Genomic DNA, 16,723 nt, shown 5'->3' on the forward strand with positions numbered 1-16,723 from the left:
AGAATCATGTCGATTTTTTAAAATGGTAAATATCCTTTATTTCTGCCCTCAAACTTCACTCCACCCCTACTTGGTTTGTTGGGTGCGGTTATCTACCCCATGAACATTTCCACTGGCGCTTTCATTCCCACTTCCTGGCCGACCTGCAAAAAAGCATATTTGAGTTCCATAGAATCCCTCCTGTCATAGAGTCGTAGAGTCATTATGGCACAGAAGGAGACCGTTTCTCTGAGTGTGATTGTTACCATCATACCAGGATGAGATTTGAGTTTAGTCTCCTTACTCTTATCAACATATGTACCTGCCAACATATCTTATTCAAATAGGCCAGAATTTACTGTAGCTGGCAAGACTTGTCCTTTCCCATTTAATTTCCTTGATACTTTGTACTTCAAGTTGCTGTGAGTTGGTGAGGGAATCTGTGTGGCACCCTCTACAGGGTATCTGGGACCAATGTGAACAGGGCAAGCAACTATGTATCTCCTTAACAAATCAAATTGAAAAATTAAGCATTGAACATTGCAGTGTGAACTAGGAAAACTAGTGAATTCAATGTCAAGTCAGGTACAGAAAGTGTTAATAGAGCAAAAGAAAGATTGAATTAAGAGGGAGAGAAAAAAGAGACAGAAAAAGTAAAAGACTGTAATTTACATTTTTTAAAGTATCTCAAACAACAATTAAAGCTGAAGGAATGAAACTCCACACTTGTAATTGTTGATTTTCAGTGCCAGAGAGGTTGTTCAGTTGTAATTAAGACTTAACATGGGTACTTAGATGTAAATGGGTTGGTCCCAACTTTCTGTGACAAGTTTTGTTCTTATCTACCGTGCAAGTACATCATGCAATTCAATACATTTTTGAATGGGGAGCCAGATGGTGAGATGTCTGTATTCAGGAGGCTAATGGTGGAGTGGCACATCTCAGGAGCAACTTCCATATTCTCATTGGAAACGAACAGAAGAAGCAAGCCAGCAAGATGGTTCGTTGAAACCTGCATAAATTAGGCAAGCCAGCAGTCTCAAAGGCCTGCTGTTCACGTGCAATAATCATTTTAAATATTCACACTTGTGTTTGAATCCTTTCAGGCCTCACCTCTATCTCTGCAACCTTATCCAGCCTTACAACTCTAACTCTACCCTCTTGTGCATCTCCCTCTCATGCCTTCAGCCATCCAGGCCCTTGAATTCCCTCTCCAAATCTCTTTGCCTCCTCTCTTCCTTTAAGACCCTCTTTAAAATCCACCTCTGTGACCAAGCATTTAGTCACCTTCCTAGTATGTTTCTGTTTGGCTCGGTGTCAGTGTTTGTCACTTAACACTTCTGTGAAGCATTGAGAGATTTTTTTCTACATTAAAGACACTATATAAATCTAAGTTGTTGTGGTAGTAGAAGAGGCAGTAGACTTGAAGTTAGCATGTGTGCAAGCTGCAAGCATGGAGGTCATGAGCGAGTGACTGTGTCTCCCAGGTCTGCCACACCTGGGAACAAATGAGGGAAAAATTCATCTGGATCAGGGGAAATGCGAAGATAAGTGTAGGTACTTCTTTATATATGCGTACTATCCCTTCACAAGGCATGAACCTAATTAGATGTTCACCTATTGCATTCTCTGAGAAGGAAGCTGCAAAGCATGCGTAGAGCATTGGCTGGAGGATATGTTACTTTTCTTTTCCTTTAGATTCTTCTCGAGCTGAGGAGATTGGAGGAAATGGTCACTAAACCAAGAATTCACAGCATGTTGTGTTAAGCAGTCCATCTGACACAGCTTTAGGTTGAGGCATAGGACAAGCACACCTTATAAGGTCACCAGAATAAAGCACTGAGGATTTACAAAGTATTTGCAATGTAAAATCAGAAAATGTAGATCATTTTATTTCTTAGCATGAACAATGTTTGTTGGATAAGGCAGTAGAAAAGGATATGTCGCTAGGAAGGGTCTGAATGCTGGAGTGTCAGCTGCCACTTTGTCTACATGGGAGTGACTACACTTCAAAAGTAATTTATTGTCGGTTGAGCATGACAAATGCTGCATAAATGCAAATCTTTCTCGCGACTGTCAAATAACGCATGCACCATTGACTCCTGCAGAGTAAAAGCTTATAGTGGCCCTCTGGATAATGGGTATTAATGCACAAAATAACTTTGTGTGTGGTCTAGAACCACCTGATTATGGAGGGGTATTTCTTCCTGTTGTTATATTTGGGTTGACATGTGGAGCACTGATGACCAGCTGGGTCATGTCTATGATTTCTTGTAAAGCGTACCAGGCAATGGAAGTTCTGAGCCTTCTCTACTGGGTGTCTGTTTTCCAATGAGAAAGTGACAAAGTGTCTCCCCTATTAAACCTGATGTCAGTCTCGTCCTTAATGCAGGAATGAACAGTAGGCTGGTTTATTAACCTACATTTTATTTCTTAGCATGAACAGTGTTTGTTGGATAAGGCAGTAGAAAAGGATATGTGCTAGGAAGGGTCTGAATGATGGAGGCTCAGCATGCTCTTGGGGTGACAATTTGTGAAAGTGTATGAAGAATAGTCAGTAATAGCCTGGAAAGATACTATGGCATAGAAACTTAATGCATTTGTGATCCTTGTAATATGGGAAGAGCCATCCCAGTCCTTGCCATTGTTTGTAAAATAGCTTACAGCACGGTGCATAGCTGAATCAGTGCCTCTGCTGTGAAGTGGCGGTGCCAAAGACAGGTATTTCTGACATATCCATGTTGGAATGGCATGGTCTGTAAACATGGATCTTTGGGTGTTGCCAGGAGAAAACATACTGCATGAGGTATTGTTGATCTGAAGATGTTGTATCCTTATTAGTTAGTCCTTTTCATGCAATTCATCCAGCCCTGTGGGAACACCGATAGGGATTCCCATCCTCCTGACATTGTAAGCTTTAACTTGTCCAACAGTAGTTGTCAGAACTCCAGAAAAGTGTGTGCTGGTCAATTGTTGCCTTTCAACAAAGAGGCAACGATGTAGAGGGAAGAAAGGTATTTCTTTTGGGCCTCCTTATCTCGAGAGACAATGGATACGCGCCTGGAGGTGGTCAGTGGTTTGTGAAGCAGCGCCTGGAGTGGCTATAAAGGCCAATTCTGGAGTGACAGGCTCTTCCACAGGTGCTGCAGAGAAATTTGTTTGTTGGGGCTGTTGCACAGTTGGCTCTCCCCTTGCGCCTCTGTCTTTTTTCCTGCCAACTACTAAGTCTCTTCGACTCGCCACAATTTAGCCCTGTCTTTATGGCTGCCCGCCAGCTCTGGCGAATGCTGGCAACTGACTCCCACGACTTGTGATCAATGTCACACGATTTCATGTCGCGTTTGCAGACGTCTTTATAACGGAGACATGGACGGCCGGTGGGTCTGATACCAGTGGCGAGCTCGCTGTACAATGTGTCTTTGGGGATCCTGCCATCTTCCATGCGGCTCACATGGCCAAGCCATCTCAAGCGCCGCTGACTCAGTAGTGTGTATAAGCTGGGGATGTTGGCCGCTTTAAGGACTTCTGTGTTGGAGATATAGTCCTGCCACCTGATGCCAAGTATTCTCCGAAGGCAGCGAAGATGGAATGAATTGAGACGTCGCTCTTGGCTGGCATACGTTGTCCAGGCCTCGCTGCCGTAGAGCAAGGTACTGAGGACACAGGCCTGATACACTCGGACTTTTGTGTTCCGTGTCAGTGCGCCATTTTCCCACACTCTCTTGGCCAGTCTGAACATAGCAGTGGAAGCCTTACCCATGCGCTTGTTGATTTCTGCATCTAGAGACAGGTTACTGGTGATAGTTGAGCCTAGGTAGGTGAACTCTTGAACCACTTCCAGAGCGTGGTCGCCAATATTGATGGATGGAGCATTTCTGACATCCTGCCCCATGATGTTCGTTTTCTTGAGGCTGATGGTTAGGCCAAATTCATTGCAGGCAGACGCAAACCTGTCGATGAGACTCTGCAGGCATTCTTCAGTGTGAGATGTTAAAGCAGCATCGTCAGCAAAGAGGAGTTCTCTGATGAGGACTTTCCGTACTTTGGACTTCGCTCTTAGACGGGCAAGGTTGAACAACCTGCCCCCTGATCTTGTGTGGAGGAAAATTCCTTCTTCAGAGGATTTGAACGCATGTGAAAGCAGCAGGGAGAAGAAAATCCCAAAAAGTGTGGGTGCGAGAACACAGCCCTGTTTCAGGATATGCAGGATAATAAAAGCAAAATACTGCAGATGCTGGAAATCTGAAATAAAAACAAGAAATGCTGGAAATACTCAGCAGGTCTGGCAGCATCTGTGGAGAAAGAAGCAGAGTTAACGTTTCAGGTCAGTGACCCTTCATCAGAACAGGCAAATGTTAGAAATGTAATAGGTTTTAAGCAACTAAAGCGGGGGTAGGGCAAGAGATAACAAAAGGCAAGGTGTTGATAGGACAGAGGGTCACAGAGAATAACTGACCAGAAGGTCATGGAGCAAAGGCAAACAGTATGTTAATGGCATGTTGACTCTGCTTCTCTCTCCACAGATACTGCCAAACCTGCTGAGTATTTCCAAGGTATCCAGGATGTTCAAAGAAATGTTCACTGCCAATAAACTAGACTTCAAAACACTCTGTGTAACAATAGCAGCAGACTTGCTTTAAGCTATACTCCAAAACTGACCAAGCCTGTTTCTCTATTGTGCATGTCATCTGAACTCATATAATTCATTGTGGGACTGCATTTTCCTAAATATACTATTTGAACAGGCTTTTCATGGCTGTCATGCAGTCTCTTTGCTTCCCTCAGAAGTGTGGTGCAAATAAAGGTACAGTAGGTTGGGGGTCCAATTTTCTTACCCATGCCTGCTGCTGGCGTGTCTGGAAAATTAAGGCTGTGATGTATGATGTGTATTGTTTTTGAACACACATTTTAGCTGCTGTCCTCTTTAGCACGGTGAGGTCCTTTTGTGTTTTATGAGATACACAAGTAGCCAGTCTCAGTGACATGCATATTGCATTATCCATTCTTCTATCAATCCTTTGACTAACCCACAGTTATACGTGTGGGAAAAAAAACTATTCTGTTCCGGACACAAAAGCTCATGCTTAGAAATGCTTTTAAACAATTTATTGAAGTATTGCATGTATTCCACGACTTTTGCAGTTCGCGACATTGTTTGGATTATGCTGAAGTAAACAACAACTTATATTTATATAGTACCTTTAACATGGTAAAACATTCAAGTGTGTCCTGGATAAGATTTTGAAAAAACCATCATTGCTGTGCCACAGAGTGGTAAGACGTAAATTTGTAACTCGCCAAACGACAAGTTCTACCTCGTAGCCACAATATTGCCAGGTGGTGCCTGGAGCCTAGAACCTTTCTCCCAGGAATACAGAGACACCATCTGCAAATGCTTCACCTTGGGCCATTTTCCTAATGTCTCAATCAGAAAAGCGGGTTGCCAGTTGCATCTCAACATGGGAAGAGTAGAGTGATGGTACCTCAGAGGAGAAAAGAAACATCAATTATAGAAGGAGGCTTGAGTATTTTTAAAAATCTGCTGGAAGAAATTGTCTGAGGCATAGTATTTTTACAACTGTATTTAATTGTTACAGTTGGGAAAATACGGATTACATATTGGGAACAAAATTACAAAGTTATATTCATCAGTCAAGCCACCTATTGCGCATTAATTTACAGGAGGAAATTGCACAGTAACGTTAGTACCAGAGATGTAAAAGAGCTGCTTCCAGAATGGGATTACAGCACAAATTCTAATTATTAATGACTAGAATAATGAATAAGTTACAAACAATAATGGTGGCTGCCTTTGAGAATACAGTTTCAGGAAGAAAGGGTTAAACATGCAGCTGCACGAATATAGTAATTACAGATTTCATTGGGAATTAAGATTGTTAATGAGCCTTAAATCCTTAATGCTGATGCCCCACAATTGTGCCATTCTTCTCTTGTTTTGGTATTTAACTTAAAAATACTTTTACACAGCATATGTGCTCAGAAGTAATATTAAAAACCCAACTATATAGTAGGTGGAATGACAAAAATAGTTTGAAAAGTACATGAAATGATTTGAATAAACCATAATGAATAAAGGGAAGAAAACATTAAAATGTGCATCTCATTTGTTCCTGAAGCACTCTAGACATGATTGCTTCTGTATTTGAAGGTATTTAGAAAGGTTTTTTAGTTAAAACTTTGCATCTCATTTTGTATAGTATAGCAAGTTAAAATCAGGTTGCAAAGGTTAAAACGAAGCTTCTATTGATTGAGGAGTGATCTGTATTATTCAAATGTGTTAATATCAAGTTTGAAGTAGGTCTTTCAAAGTAGATTTTTTGGCATTATTGCTTATGTAATGTTTAAACCCATTAACTACAATAGCACTTCCAGTTTGCTGGGATATGTTTTCCCACATGCTGAGCTCCTGACCTCAAGTCAGCTATAGTGCTGAGGGGTGTGAGTATAAATTGATTTATTTTACACAGAAGAGCTATCCTAGATCACTGTTGAGTACCTTCTAGTAGCCAGATCCAGAGCAGCTTAGACCCGAGAGATAATTATTTCACAACGGTTTTGGCAGTCAAGTGGTGAAAAATATATTCAGTGGTACTGCAGCAATACTTTTTCACCAGATTCTCAGTGAAGTTATGTGTTTTGTCCCATACTGTATATTGTAACCCAAATGGAATTTTATTACCAGACATTGAAGGTGTAAGGAAGCACATTCCAGGGACTGCTAAGATGATACAATCCACAAAGCCAGGACTGGTTAAACCAGTTGGCCACATGACTAACTGGCTGGTCCAGGTTTTTTGAACTAGCCACAGGACAGTTTGAATACAGAAGGCAGTTTTGCAACTGAAGCTGGAACAAACAAGCCTCTCTCCTGGCTGTTTCTCTCTTGTGCTTTCTCTCAAGCCACCGGACCCGTGGAAGACACATAAACCTCAAGAGAGAAAAGACTCCAACATCAAAACAAGTTGCAGTGTGAACTGGGCCCCAATGAACAGCAGGATTTACCAGCATCCAAAGACTCATCATTGAACTCAAAAGACACGAAATAACTAACAGATATTGCCTCAAACTGTTCCCCTTTATTCTTTTCTACTTTTTCTGTCTCTATCTGCGTATGTGTTTATCGCGTATGCATGCTAGCCTGGTCGCGTCGCATATTCGTAGTCATTAACTGGATTAGAGTTTAAGATTCATAAACTTTTACTTTGTTTAAATCTAAGGAAACCTGTCTGATTTCTTTGCATTACAATTGGAGCAGTGAACAAGGATTCACTGAAGGGGGAGCTAAAAACACGGTGTTTCTAAAATTAAACCCTGTTACTATTAAACCAGGCAAAGGCTGAGAGGGAACCCCTAGACCCCATCTCACCTGGCTGTAACAACATGTTGAACATTTGATATCTTGGATGGTATGTGAATCAGTAGCACATCAAGGGTTCATAGGATGCCAAATTCTAGAGCAGGAAGTAGAATCTACAGTACCTGATCATTTGAGACATGAACTGCAGATAGTGGAATGTAGTGTACAGTTTTGGTTGAAGGAGCTGGGCATTTGGTCAGGCTGCGTACTTACAAAAGCTTTCATTGTCAGGTTCTCTCCTTTGGTGAATACATTCTGAAAGTTATGTTAACGTTTCAGGTCCGTGACCTTTCATCAGGACCTTTCTGATGAAAGGTCACAGACCTGAAACGTTAACTTTGCTTTTCTCTCCACAGATGCTGCCAGACCTGCTGAGTTTTTCCAGCACTTTTTGTTTTTGTTTCAGATTTCCAGCATCTGCAATATTTTGCTTTTATTGAAAGTTATGTTGCCTGATTTTGGAACTGTCTCTAATTATCTTTCTTGACCTAAAGTGGACTTGGAGTGATTGGCTCCCAGTTTGCTTGCTGCACTATGAATACACCAGAAAAGAACAAACTTCGGAATCATGGGAAAATCTTACCAAACTATTCATAGTCAGTTCTCAAGTGACAAAGATGGCTCATACAATTTCTGTTATACTCCACACACACACACAACTGGCACACCTACTTTGGTAAGAATAAGTGATATTTATCCTCATATTTTCTTTTCCTGATGTTTTTATATGAAGTGAAAATGAAAATGTCAGGCATGCTCCTGATGATCTAGTTCCACCTCTCAACTCCTGCTCCTGCTTTTAAAGCCATTACCAATCACAATTGCTCTTCGAACCCCACTACTGACATCACATATAAAGGTCAAAAGCTGCACCTGAGATTTGGAAGAACTGTGTGCGACTCACTACAGGGAATCTCAAGCCTTTGTTCTGGAGTCAGCTGAGGTTTTAACTTCAGACTTGCACTACAAGTAAAGCAGCAGCTTTCTTTCACTGATACCAAGAAATAGCATGCTTCGTATAAATAGGTGAATCATTACAAGATCGTAATCTATTTGCTGAGGGGAGGGGTTCAGATGCCTTCATCAAACCACATGTGAGCTGAACTGGCATTAGAACTTCAAAATAAAATTACGGCTTCAAGATCACCACATCTGTTTTTCTAATGACTTTAGTTTTATGTGAAGGTATTATCATTTAGGTGTGTTTTTCTGCCCTCTACGCCTTTAGTGCACCTTGATGTTTACACTAAAGGATTTACAATTGTGACATGCTTATCACAAGTTTACTGGGAATTACCTTTTAATTTTGTAACAAGTCTGCATTTAGTACTGTGTTTTAATAGATTCCACTTTAGAATCTTATAATTTTACACAGTCGCACCATTCCTAGCTGCCGAGTAACCATTAAATCAACGATCCCTATTTTGTTAGCAACTTTCCCAGGTTAGCATTAACACAATTAGTGAATAAGAACTTTGAGTAATTGATTGATATTCTCAGTCTGAGTTAATTTGGCTGGGTTAATAGGGAAAAACTAATGTAATGTTTGTTACGTTTAGAACTCTGTTCACAGGATACAAAAATGATATACTCAGTCAGAATATTCACAGAATCGGATATCTTTTCAAGGGCAGTTAAGGATGGGCAATAAATGCTGGCCTTGGCAGCGATGCTTACATCCCAAGAACGAATTAAAAAAAAGTAACAAACCAGGAACAAGCAGCTGAGATTTTAGTAAAACTGACTGATGTCGACAATTAATACTGATAAATGTATTCACTGATCCAGTGTAATTTATCCTCCCATAACCAGGAGAAATCTTCATGAATATGACTTCAAGTGTTACTGAAATTCAGAGAGTCTATTTTTAGGAGACTGGGTGGCATGTTAAGTTAAAATCTGTCCTTTGGGACTTGCATTCAAATCCCGCCCAGGCAGAATGGATAAATGCTTCCCCTTTCTACTATAAAGGTCCTACATAGAATGAGTTTGGGCAGTTTGAACCCAGTTTCTAATAGGCATAAGATCTACAGCACAAAGCTGCTTGAAATATAGCACTAATTAGCAATCTCACTCAGAGGCTACTGGGATGGTTTGTGTGAAAATTGGAAACATTCACACCCTTGCAGCAGGGCTTACTGGTGTGAAAATTGGTTTAAGGGATTGAAGGGATGGAGTGGAATGAATAAAAGCAAAATACTGCAGATGCTGGAAATCTGAAATAAAAACAAGAAATGCTGGAACCACTCAGCAGGTCTGGCAGCATCTGTGGAAAGAGAAGCGGAGTTAACGTTTCGGGTCAGACCTGCTGAGTGGTTCCAGCATTTCTCGTTTTTAGAGTGGAATGGACTTTATTCTGCATCTGGTCTGTGTTATACCTGAACTGGAAAGTGGTTCAGTGGGTGTTAAAGGTGGAAAGGTTTCTACTTCCCAGCACTAGCATCGATCACCTTGATCAACATTAAATTCAACCAAGAAATCAAATAGAATTACAAGGCTGACCTTAATTATTTGAGACTAATAGAAATTATTCAAATTTGCAGGATATTTCCCACACCTCAGTATCTTCAATAAATATGCTTTAAAGCTTTGGTTATGCACAAGATAGCAGCTGGTATCAAACACAGCTGAAATTTTCAGTGTAATAATTGATTGGCAGTACTTTTCAGGGGCTGTATGTGGCTGAATGTTACATTGAGTTGGAAAGAGCTATTTTAGAGCATGTGTGTAAAAAAAAAAGTTCTTACTGGAATAAAATGAGTTTTGATTTGAATGTTGGAAGACGTTGAAGGAAAAGTTGTATTTGTCTGCCTTGCAACATTATGAATAGATAGGTGACTTACTGACAGAGGCCTGGGAAAACTAAAACGAATGAGGAAAATAAAAAAAATTAAATAATGTTAACAAGCTGTTGCAAGCTTTTCTGTCTTGCATCTGTCTTACTGAGTCTTTTTGAACTTTTCCTCAACCCTGAAAATGCCTTTCTGCTATACTCTAGGTAAGAATTAACAGCAGTTTCCTGCACAATGTCAATTGTGTTGAGACAGATGTACCAACTAGGACCTACGTTCTACAAATTCCGGCCGCTTTTTATGCGATCAGCAGTGGAGAACCGGGTAGGACCTGCAGCTGTGTTCCTGGACAACTGCAAGCAGTGTGGGGCCCTGCATATAACCCAGAGCCGACAGTTTGCTACCAAGAAGACCAAAGGTAACCGTCCTCCCTTCTTACTCCTCCCTTTCTAGTAAGAATATATAATACATAGAAATGGAAAAGGTGTACATTTAGTTGCTGAAATCATTTGCCTATGTAATTATGTTTGTGATACTATTATAGAAAGTCATCTGGTTCAGTTCAGTTTTTGTAATTCAGCTAGTAATGGTTGACGTATTGGTTCAAAATGTAATCCTGTTTTGGGCTTGAAATCCTATCATCTGGGAATATATTTTGTGGTATGCAAATGTGTACAGTAAATACTTTTTGGCATCCATCTCTGAACTCAGTGTATGCTATTGCTTGTTTGTGAGATGGAAATGTTTACAAGGCCTTTCCAAGTGATCTCTAAAAGTATCTGCTGGTTACACAACCAGCAAGATGCAAATACCACCACTAGAATGTAATTGTAAGGTGGTTATCAAATGTGAATATTTGCCTAGGTGAGTTCAATGAAAAGTTTGGTAGAATACTTGAAAATAAGCAGCATTTTAATAATGTATACAAAGAGCGTTTATGAGCCAACAGCAAGCAAGAAAACATCCTACTTAATTTGGTATACAGAACACAGGAATATAAAGAAGTGGTCTAATTACTGAATTATCCCAGTCCCTTTGGTGTACCAACACAAAATAACTCTGTTCAGTATTACAGATGTGGTAAATCTATATGAATTTAACTGATTTCATCTATTTACAGATGAGCCCCAATGGCAAGTTACTTTGTGCTGAACTTACATCAGCTTATATATTCTTTATACTTGCAGTGTAATGTAGCTGAATTGTTGCTGATTGTAACTTGCAGTGAAAGCTAAAGGACTGCCAGGACCTCGAGTGAACATTAATGCTGCTTTAGTGGAGGACATTATTAACCTCAATGAATTAAAACAAGAAATGCTGGCAATCATAGAGAATCTCAAAGATGATTATTGGAAGAATTTAAATATAAGAACCTCACCAGGTGAGCTTTATAGATGTATTATGTATTTTGGTAAACAAATTTTAATTATTGATCCTGCTCTAAAAGTAGAAAAGTTAAAAAACCTAGAGCCTTTAGAAATAATACACTTTTAATTATACCATGTATGTGTGGCTTATTCATGCTGGTTTATTACTCGGCTGGAACTGATTTTCATACAACATGTCGCTGTACATATGCTACCACAGGTCACCCAGAATTTTGCTTCTGCCACTCACCACTTCCTTCATAACATTAACCAGCACATTTTTTTTTTAAATGCCACACATACAGCTATCAATAGTCCACATAACATAACAGAGGAATCTTAAATTGCTCTTTGCTGCTGCAGTCAAAGTGTCCAACAGCCCATTATAATATGATTAGAATGCCTCTTCTCATCAAAATCGCACATCATAATATGCAACTGTAAGTTGACCTCCATTTTACGTATTTTTATTCATTATCCAACAAGCTGATTTGGCTTCCCACAAAGTATCCAGTACCTAAATTGCTGCTCAAGTAATCACTCATTTTGTTTGGCAAAATTGCCCTTCATTTCCAGTACTGTGCATTTGTGAGGCTGTTATTTTATTAATGCAACACTATTTTTATAGTCAAGTGCTTGAATTAAGTGTTCCTGGGGTTTGCTGAAATCTGCCCCAAACTAAATTTCATTAAATTCTTTGTCTGAGTGGTAGAAGTTAAAAAGTCAAGATGAGTGATTAGCCAAACTTTATATTTAAAAGATATATGGTGTACATACGAACATACGAACTAGGAGCAGGAGTAGGCCACTCAGCCCCTTGAGCCTGCTCCGCCATTCAATAAGTTAATGGCTGAACTGATTACTCCACATTTTCCCTTACTCCACATTTCCACCTACCCCTGATAACCTTTCACCCCACCTTGCTTATCAAGAATCCTTGCCTTAAAAATATTCAAAGACTCTGCTTCCACTGCCTTTTGAGGAAGAGAATTCCAAAGACTCACGATCCTCTGAGAGAAAACATTTCTCCTCATCTCTGTCTCAACTGAACAACCCCTTATTTTTATACAGTGACCCCTAGTTCTAGATTCTCCTACAAGGGGAAACATCCTTTCCACATCCACCCTGTCAAGACCCCTCAGGATCTTATATGTTTCATTCAAGTTGCCTCTTACTCTTCTAAATTCCAGCGGATACAAGCCTAGCCTGCGCAATCTTTCCTTGTAAGACAGCCTGCCCATTCCAGATATTAGCCTAGTAAACCTTCTCTGTACTGCCTCCAATGCTTCCTTAAAAAAGGAGACCAGTACTTTATACAGAACTCCAGATGTGGTCGGTCGCACCAGTACCCTGTATAACTGAAGCATAACCTCCCTACTTGTATCCTCAGTAGTGAAGACCAATGCAAAATACCTGTTCTTTTCATCTGCCATCTCCTTATTCTCCATTATTAATTCCCCAGACTCTCTTTCTATAGGATCAACACTCATTTTGTTAACTTTTTAAAAATATCTATAGAAACTTTTACGATCTGTCTTTATATTTCTAGCTAGTCATTCTTTGCTGTTTTTTATATTCTGTCCAATCTTCTGACCTGCCTCCCAACTTTGCACAAATACAGGCTTTTTCTTTAAGTTTGATACTGTCTTTAACTGTTTTAGTTAACCACGGAACGCGGGTCCCACCCTTGGAATTTTTCTTTCATTGAAATGTATCTATTCTGTGTATTCTGAAATATCCCCTTAAATGTCTTCCACTGCATCTCTATTGACCTATCCCTTAACCTAATTTGCCAGTTCACTTTAGCTAGCTCTGCTTTCATGCCCTCATAATTACCCTTATTGAAGTTTAAAATACTTGTCTTGGACCCATCTTCTCTCCCTCAAATGGAATGTAAAATTCAATCATATTATGATGGCTGCTACCTAAGGGTGCCTTAATAATGAGGTCATTAATTAATCCTATCTTGTTGCACAATACCAGGTCTAGTGTAGCCTGCTCTCTGGGTGGCTCCAGAAAGTACTGTTCCAAGAAATTATCCGGAAAACATTCTCTGTACTCCTCATCTAGGCTACCTCTGCCCATCTGATTTTTCCAGTCTATATGTAGGTTAAAATCCCCTATAATTATCGCAGTACCTTTCTGACAAGCTGCCATTATTTCTTTCTGTACACCACTCCCACAAGTGACTTCTTGCCTTTATGATTTCTCATCTCTACCCAAACCGCTTCTACATCCTGGTTTCCTGAACTTAGGTCATCCCTTTCTATTGTGCTAATATTAATTAACAGATCTACCCCTCCATCTTTTCCTAGTTTCCTGTCCTTCCTAAATGCCATGTACCCTTCAATATTCAGGTCCCGATCTATGTCATCCTGCAGCCATGTCTCTGTAATGGCTAACAGATGGTACTTATTTATTTCTGTTTGCGCTCTCAGTTCATCTGTTTTGTTTCGAATGCTACATGCATTCAGATACAGAGCGTTGAGTTTGGTCCTTTTATTATTTTTGTAACCTCTAGCCTTATCTGTTGATTTACCCTTAGATTTGTACACTCTGTCCCTTCCTGTCACAGTCTGTTTATCATTTCCCACATTTATACCTTTCTCCCTTGCCTTGTCTCTACTCCTTGATTTACCATATCTTCCCAAATTTGATCCCTTGCCCCCACTATTCAGTTTAAAACCCTCTCTACTTCCCTAGTTATGCGGCTCGTTAGAACCCAGCACAGTTCAGGTGTAGACTGTCCTAACGGTCCAGTCACCGCTTTCCCCAGTACTGGTGCCAGTGCCCCACGAACCAGAATCTTAATGTGAAACGCTAATAAGCTTCCTGAAATGAGGACCATGTTTCTGAACCAAAAATATATGGTGTTCTGTTTTCACTTTTGGAGAATATTGCTACTGCACAGGAAGCTATCCATATTTATTATCTTTCACAAAACCAAAAAGAGTACAATTTTACTTTGCTCTGAAAAGAGTGCTGTTAAATAAAAATGGAGCCTACCCTCTTCTCCGAGTGCATATTATAGTCTTATGAAAATTATAAACATTGTATTTAATTTATTATTTCCTAATTGCACATTTCAGTAATCTGAATTAAAAATTTTGCACAAAGATTCTGTGGAATGTTTCATTTTGAAAGTTATGTAGGACATTTAATATTCGATTTAAAAAAAAAAAGATATAGCAATTTAGAAAGAAATCCAAACACCAGTTTAAGAAAGCAAATGGTGTCAACTCTCCCACATGCAAGCTTACTAATTTTTGATATTCCACACTTCATAAAATGCACATTTATTTTGAGTGAATAACCATGCTTTTGGGTGTGCTACATTATACTTTGGTCATCCTGTCCGACCTTTCAGAGCCCCTCTTTACCATGGTCTTGACCAGGAAGAATCCATTTTTGCTAATAGCTTCCAGAAAATGGTTTTTGAAGGAGGCACATGTCAAAATCGTATAGCAGAAGTGTTTGCAGATGTTATGGATTGGTTTTTTATGTAGGCTGACAGGTAACAGCATCCCAAGGCAGAAAAAAATTGTGTTCCAGATAGCTAACAAGTTATTAAGTACCTATTTCTGTTATTTAAGGAGTTGTTTTTTCACCTTGGTTGATTAAGTGCTGACATAAAACTTCCAAATAAAAACTTTTGGTTATATTGAACTACAAAACTTGTGAGAACGAGCTGCCAATAGTAAAATTACATTTTCTTCAAATGTTTCTGCCAACAATCTAGGTGCATTAGAATTTAAGCCATGTGGAATATTCGGAGCAAAATATTAACCATCTTGTAACATGCTGAAGCACCATTCCATGTTGTCTTGCTTATTTTTAACAGCCAGAATAGAAATGTTGACACTGAAACTTTAATTGCCATATGCTATGATAAATAATATTCAATGTGTATTTACTGTGCTCTGAATTCAGTGATATGTGCAACAAGTCCCAATAATACAGTTTTATTGTTTTTTTAGGAGTTGACTGAGGTATGGAAACAAATTATAGAGACAGAGTGTGAATGGATGCTGGACTGTAATGCTGAGTCCCTGATTTATTTGTAGTAGAACAGTCTTCAGATACTAAGGTTCTTTTAGGATCAAATGTGGGATCCTACATCTGGAGCTGTGTGACATCAATATTTCTGTCCATGTTTACTTTCAATAGAAAGGATTATTAAAACCATTATTAATGTAATGTCGACTGACTATTTACATTAGGCTTCATTTATTATCAGAATTGATTTTCCAAAACTCCTATCAACACATACTATGAAACCAAAATTTATTTCAGTCTTGTCTGTATAAGGGAGCTGTTAATTCAGGGAGATTTACAGAAAATATTCAACTCCTTCTGCCTCCTGAAGGCTATTATCAAAATTAAGGAAAATTTTCTGGAAATTAAAACCATAATGACTTCACATTACAAGATCAAGCATCTGCAAAACGTTCCTCTTCACTTGGATAATGTCCTATTTTCAATTTGATTCTCCAATATAGTTACTTGAAGAAAACCAATTCATCAGGGATTATTTTACATTTGACTCATTTTCACAATGACATCAGTAGCCAGAAACAGCATCATTAATACTTCCATTGCTCCAAGATGCATGGGTGATGTGGTGTGAAGTCCTGGGATTTGCAGGCGGCGCAGTGGTTAGCACCGCAGCCCCACAGCTCCAGCGACCTGGGTTCAATTCTGGGTACTGCCTGTGTGGAGTTTGTAAGTTCTCCCTGTGTCTGCGTGGGTTTTCTCCGGGTGCTCCGGTTTCCTCCCACAAGCCAAAAGACTTGCAGGTTGGTAGGTAAATTGGCCATTATATATAGGTAGGGAAATATAGGGACAGGTGGGGATGTGGTAGGAATATGGGATTAGTGTAGGATTAGTATAAATGGGTGGTTGATGGTCGGCACAGACTCGGTGGGCCGAAAGGCCTGTTTCAGTGCTGTATCTCTAAACTAAACTAATATCAGGTAATTTATTTATGCTGACAGTAGTCCACAAGATACAACTATCCAGCAGCTTGAGACTTTCATGTATTTTAGAAGCAGCTTATTTCTGAGTTGATCACAGGAACGAAAACAGCAAAACCATAGAATTAGCAGTTTTGGGTTTCCATTGTTTTCTGCCTATTTCCAAAATGGCTGCTTTATTGTTTCAGAACATAAAATGTGTCATAAGTAACCAGTGACTTGTAGCATGCCATC

The 16,723-nt window shown here is 39.5% G+C and overlaps 1 protein-coding gene across 4 annotated transcripts in view; it reads left to right on the forward strand.

Moving 5' to 3' along the window:
- mrrf (mitochondrial ribosome recycling factor) overlaps positions 1–16,723 on the forward strand; it is a 52,788-nt gene that overhangs the window by 12,145 nt on the left and 23,920 nt on the right. For 2 of the 4 annotated variants that reach the window (XM_068012556.1, XM_068012557.1), the window contains exons 2-3: positions 10,356–10,567; positions 11,375–11,530. In XM_068012556.1, the coding sequence (XP_067868657.1) occupies positions 10,384–10,567; positions 11,375–11,530 (340 nt within the window). In that variant the 5' untranslated portion in view covers positions 10,356–10,383. Of the gene's footprint in view, positions 1–10,355; positions 10,568–11,336; positions 11,531–16,723 lie in introns of those variants that run through there. The other 2 variants (XM_068012560.1, XM_068012558.1) reach the window with 2 other exon arrangements.

The sequence above is a fragment of the Heterodontus francisci genome, chromosome 32 (assembly GCF_036365525.1).
Source record: "Heterodontus francisci isolate sHetFra1 chromosome 32, sHetFra1.hap1, whole genome shotgun sequence".
Taxonomy (NCBI): Eukaryota; Metazoa; Chordata; class Chondrichthyes; order Heterodontiformes; family Heterodontidae; genus Heterodontus; species Heterodontus francisci.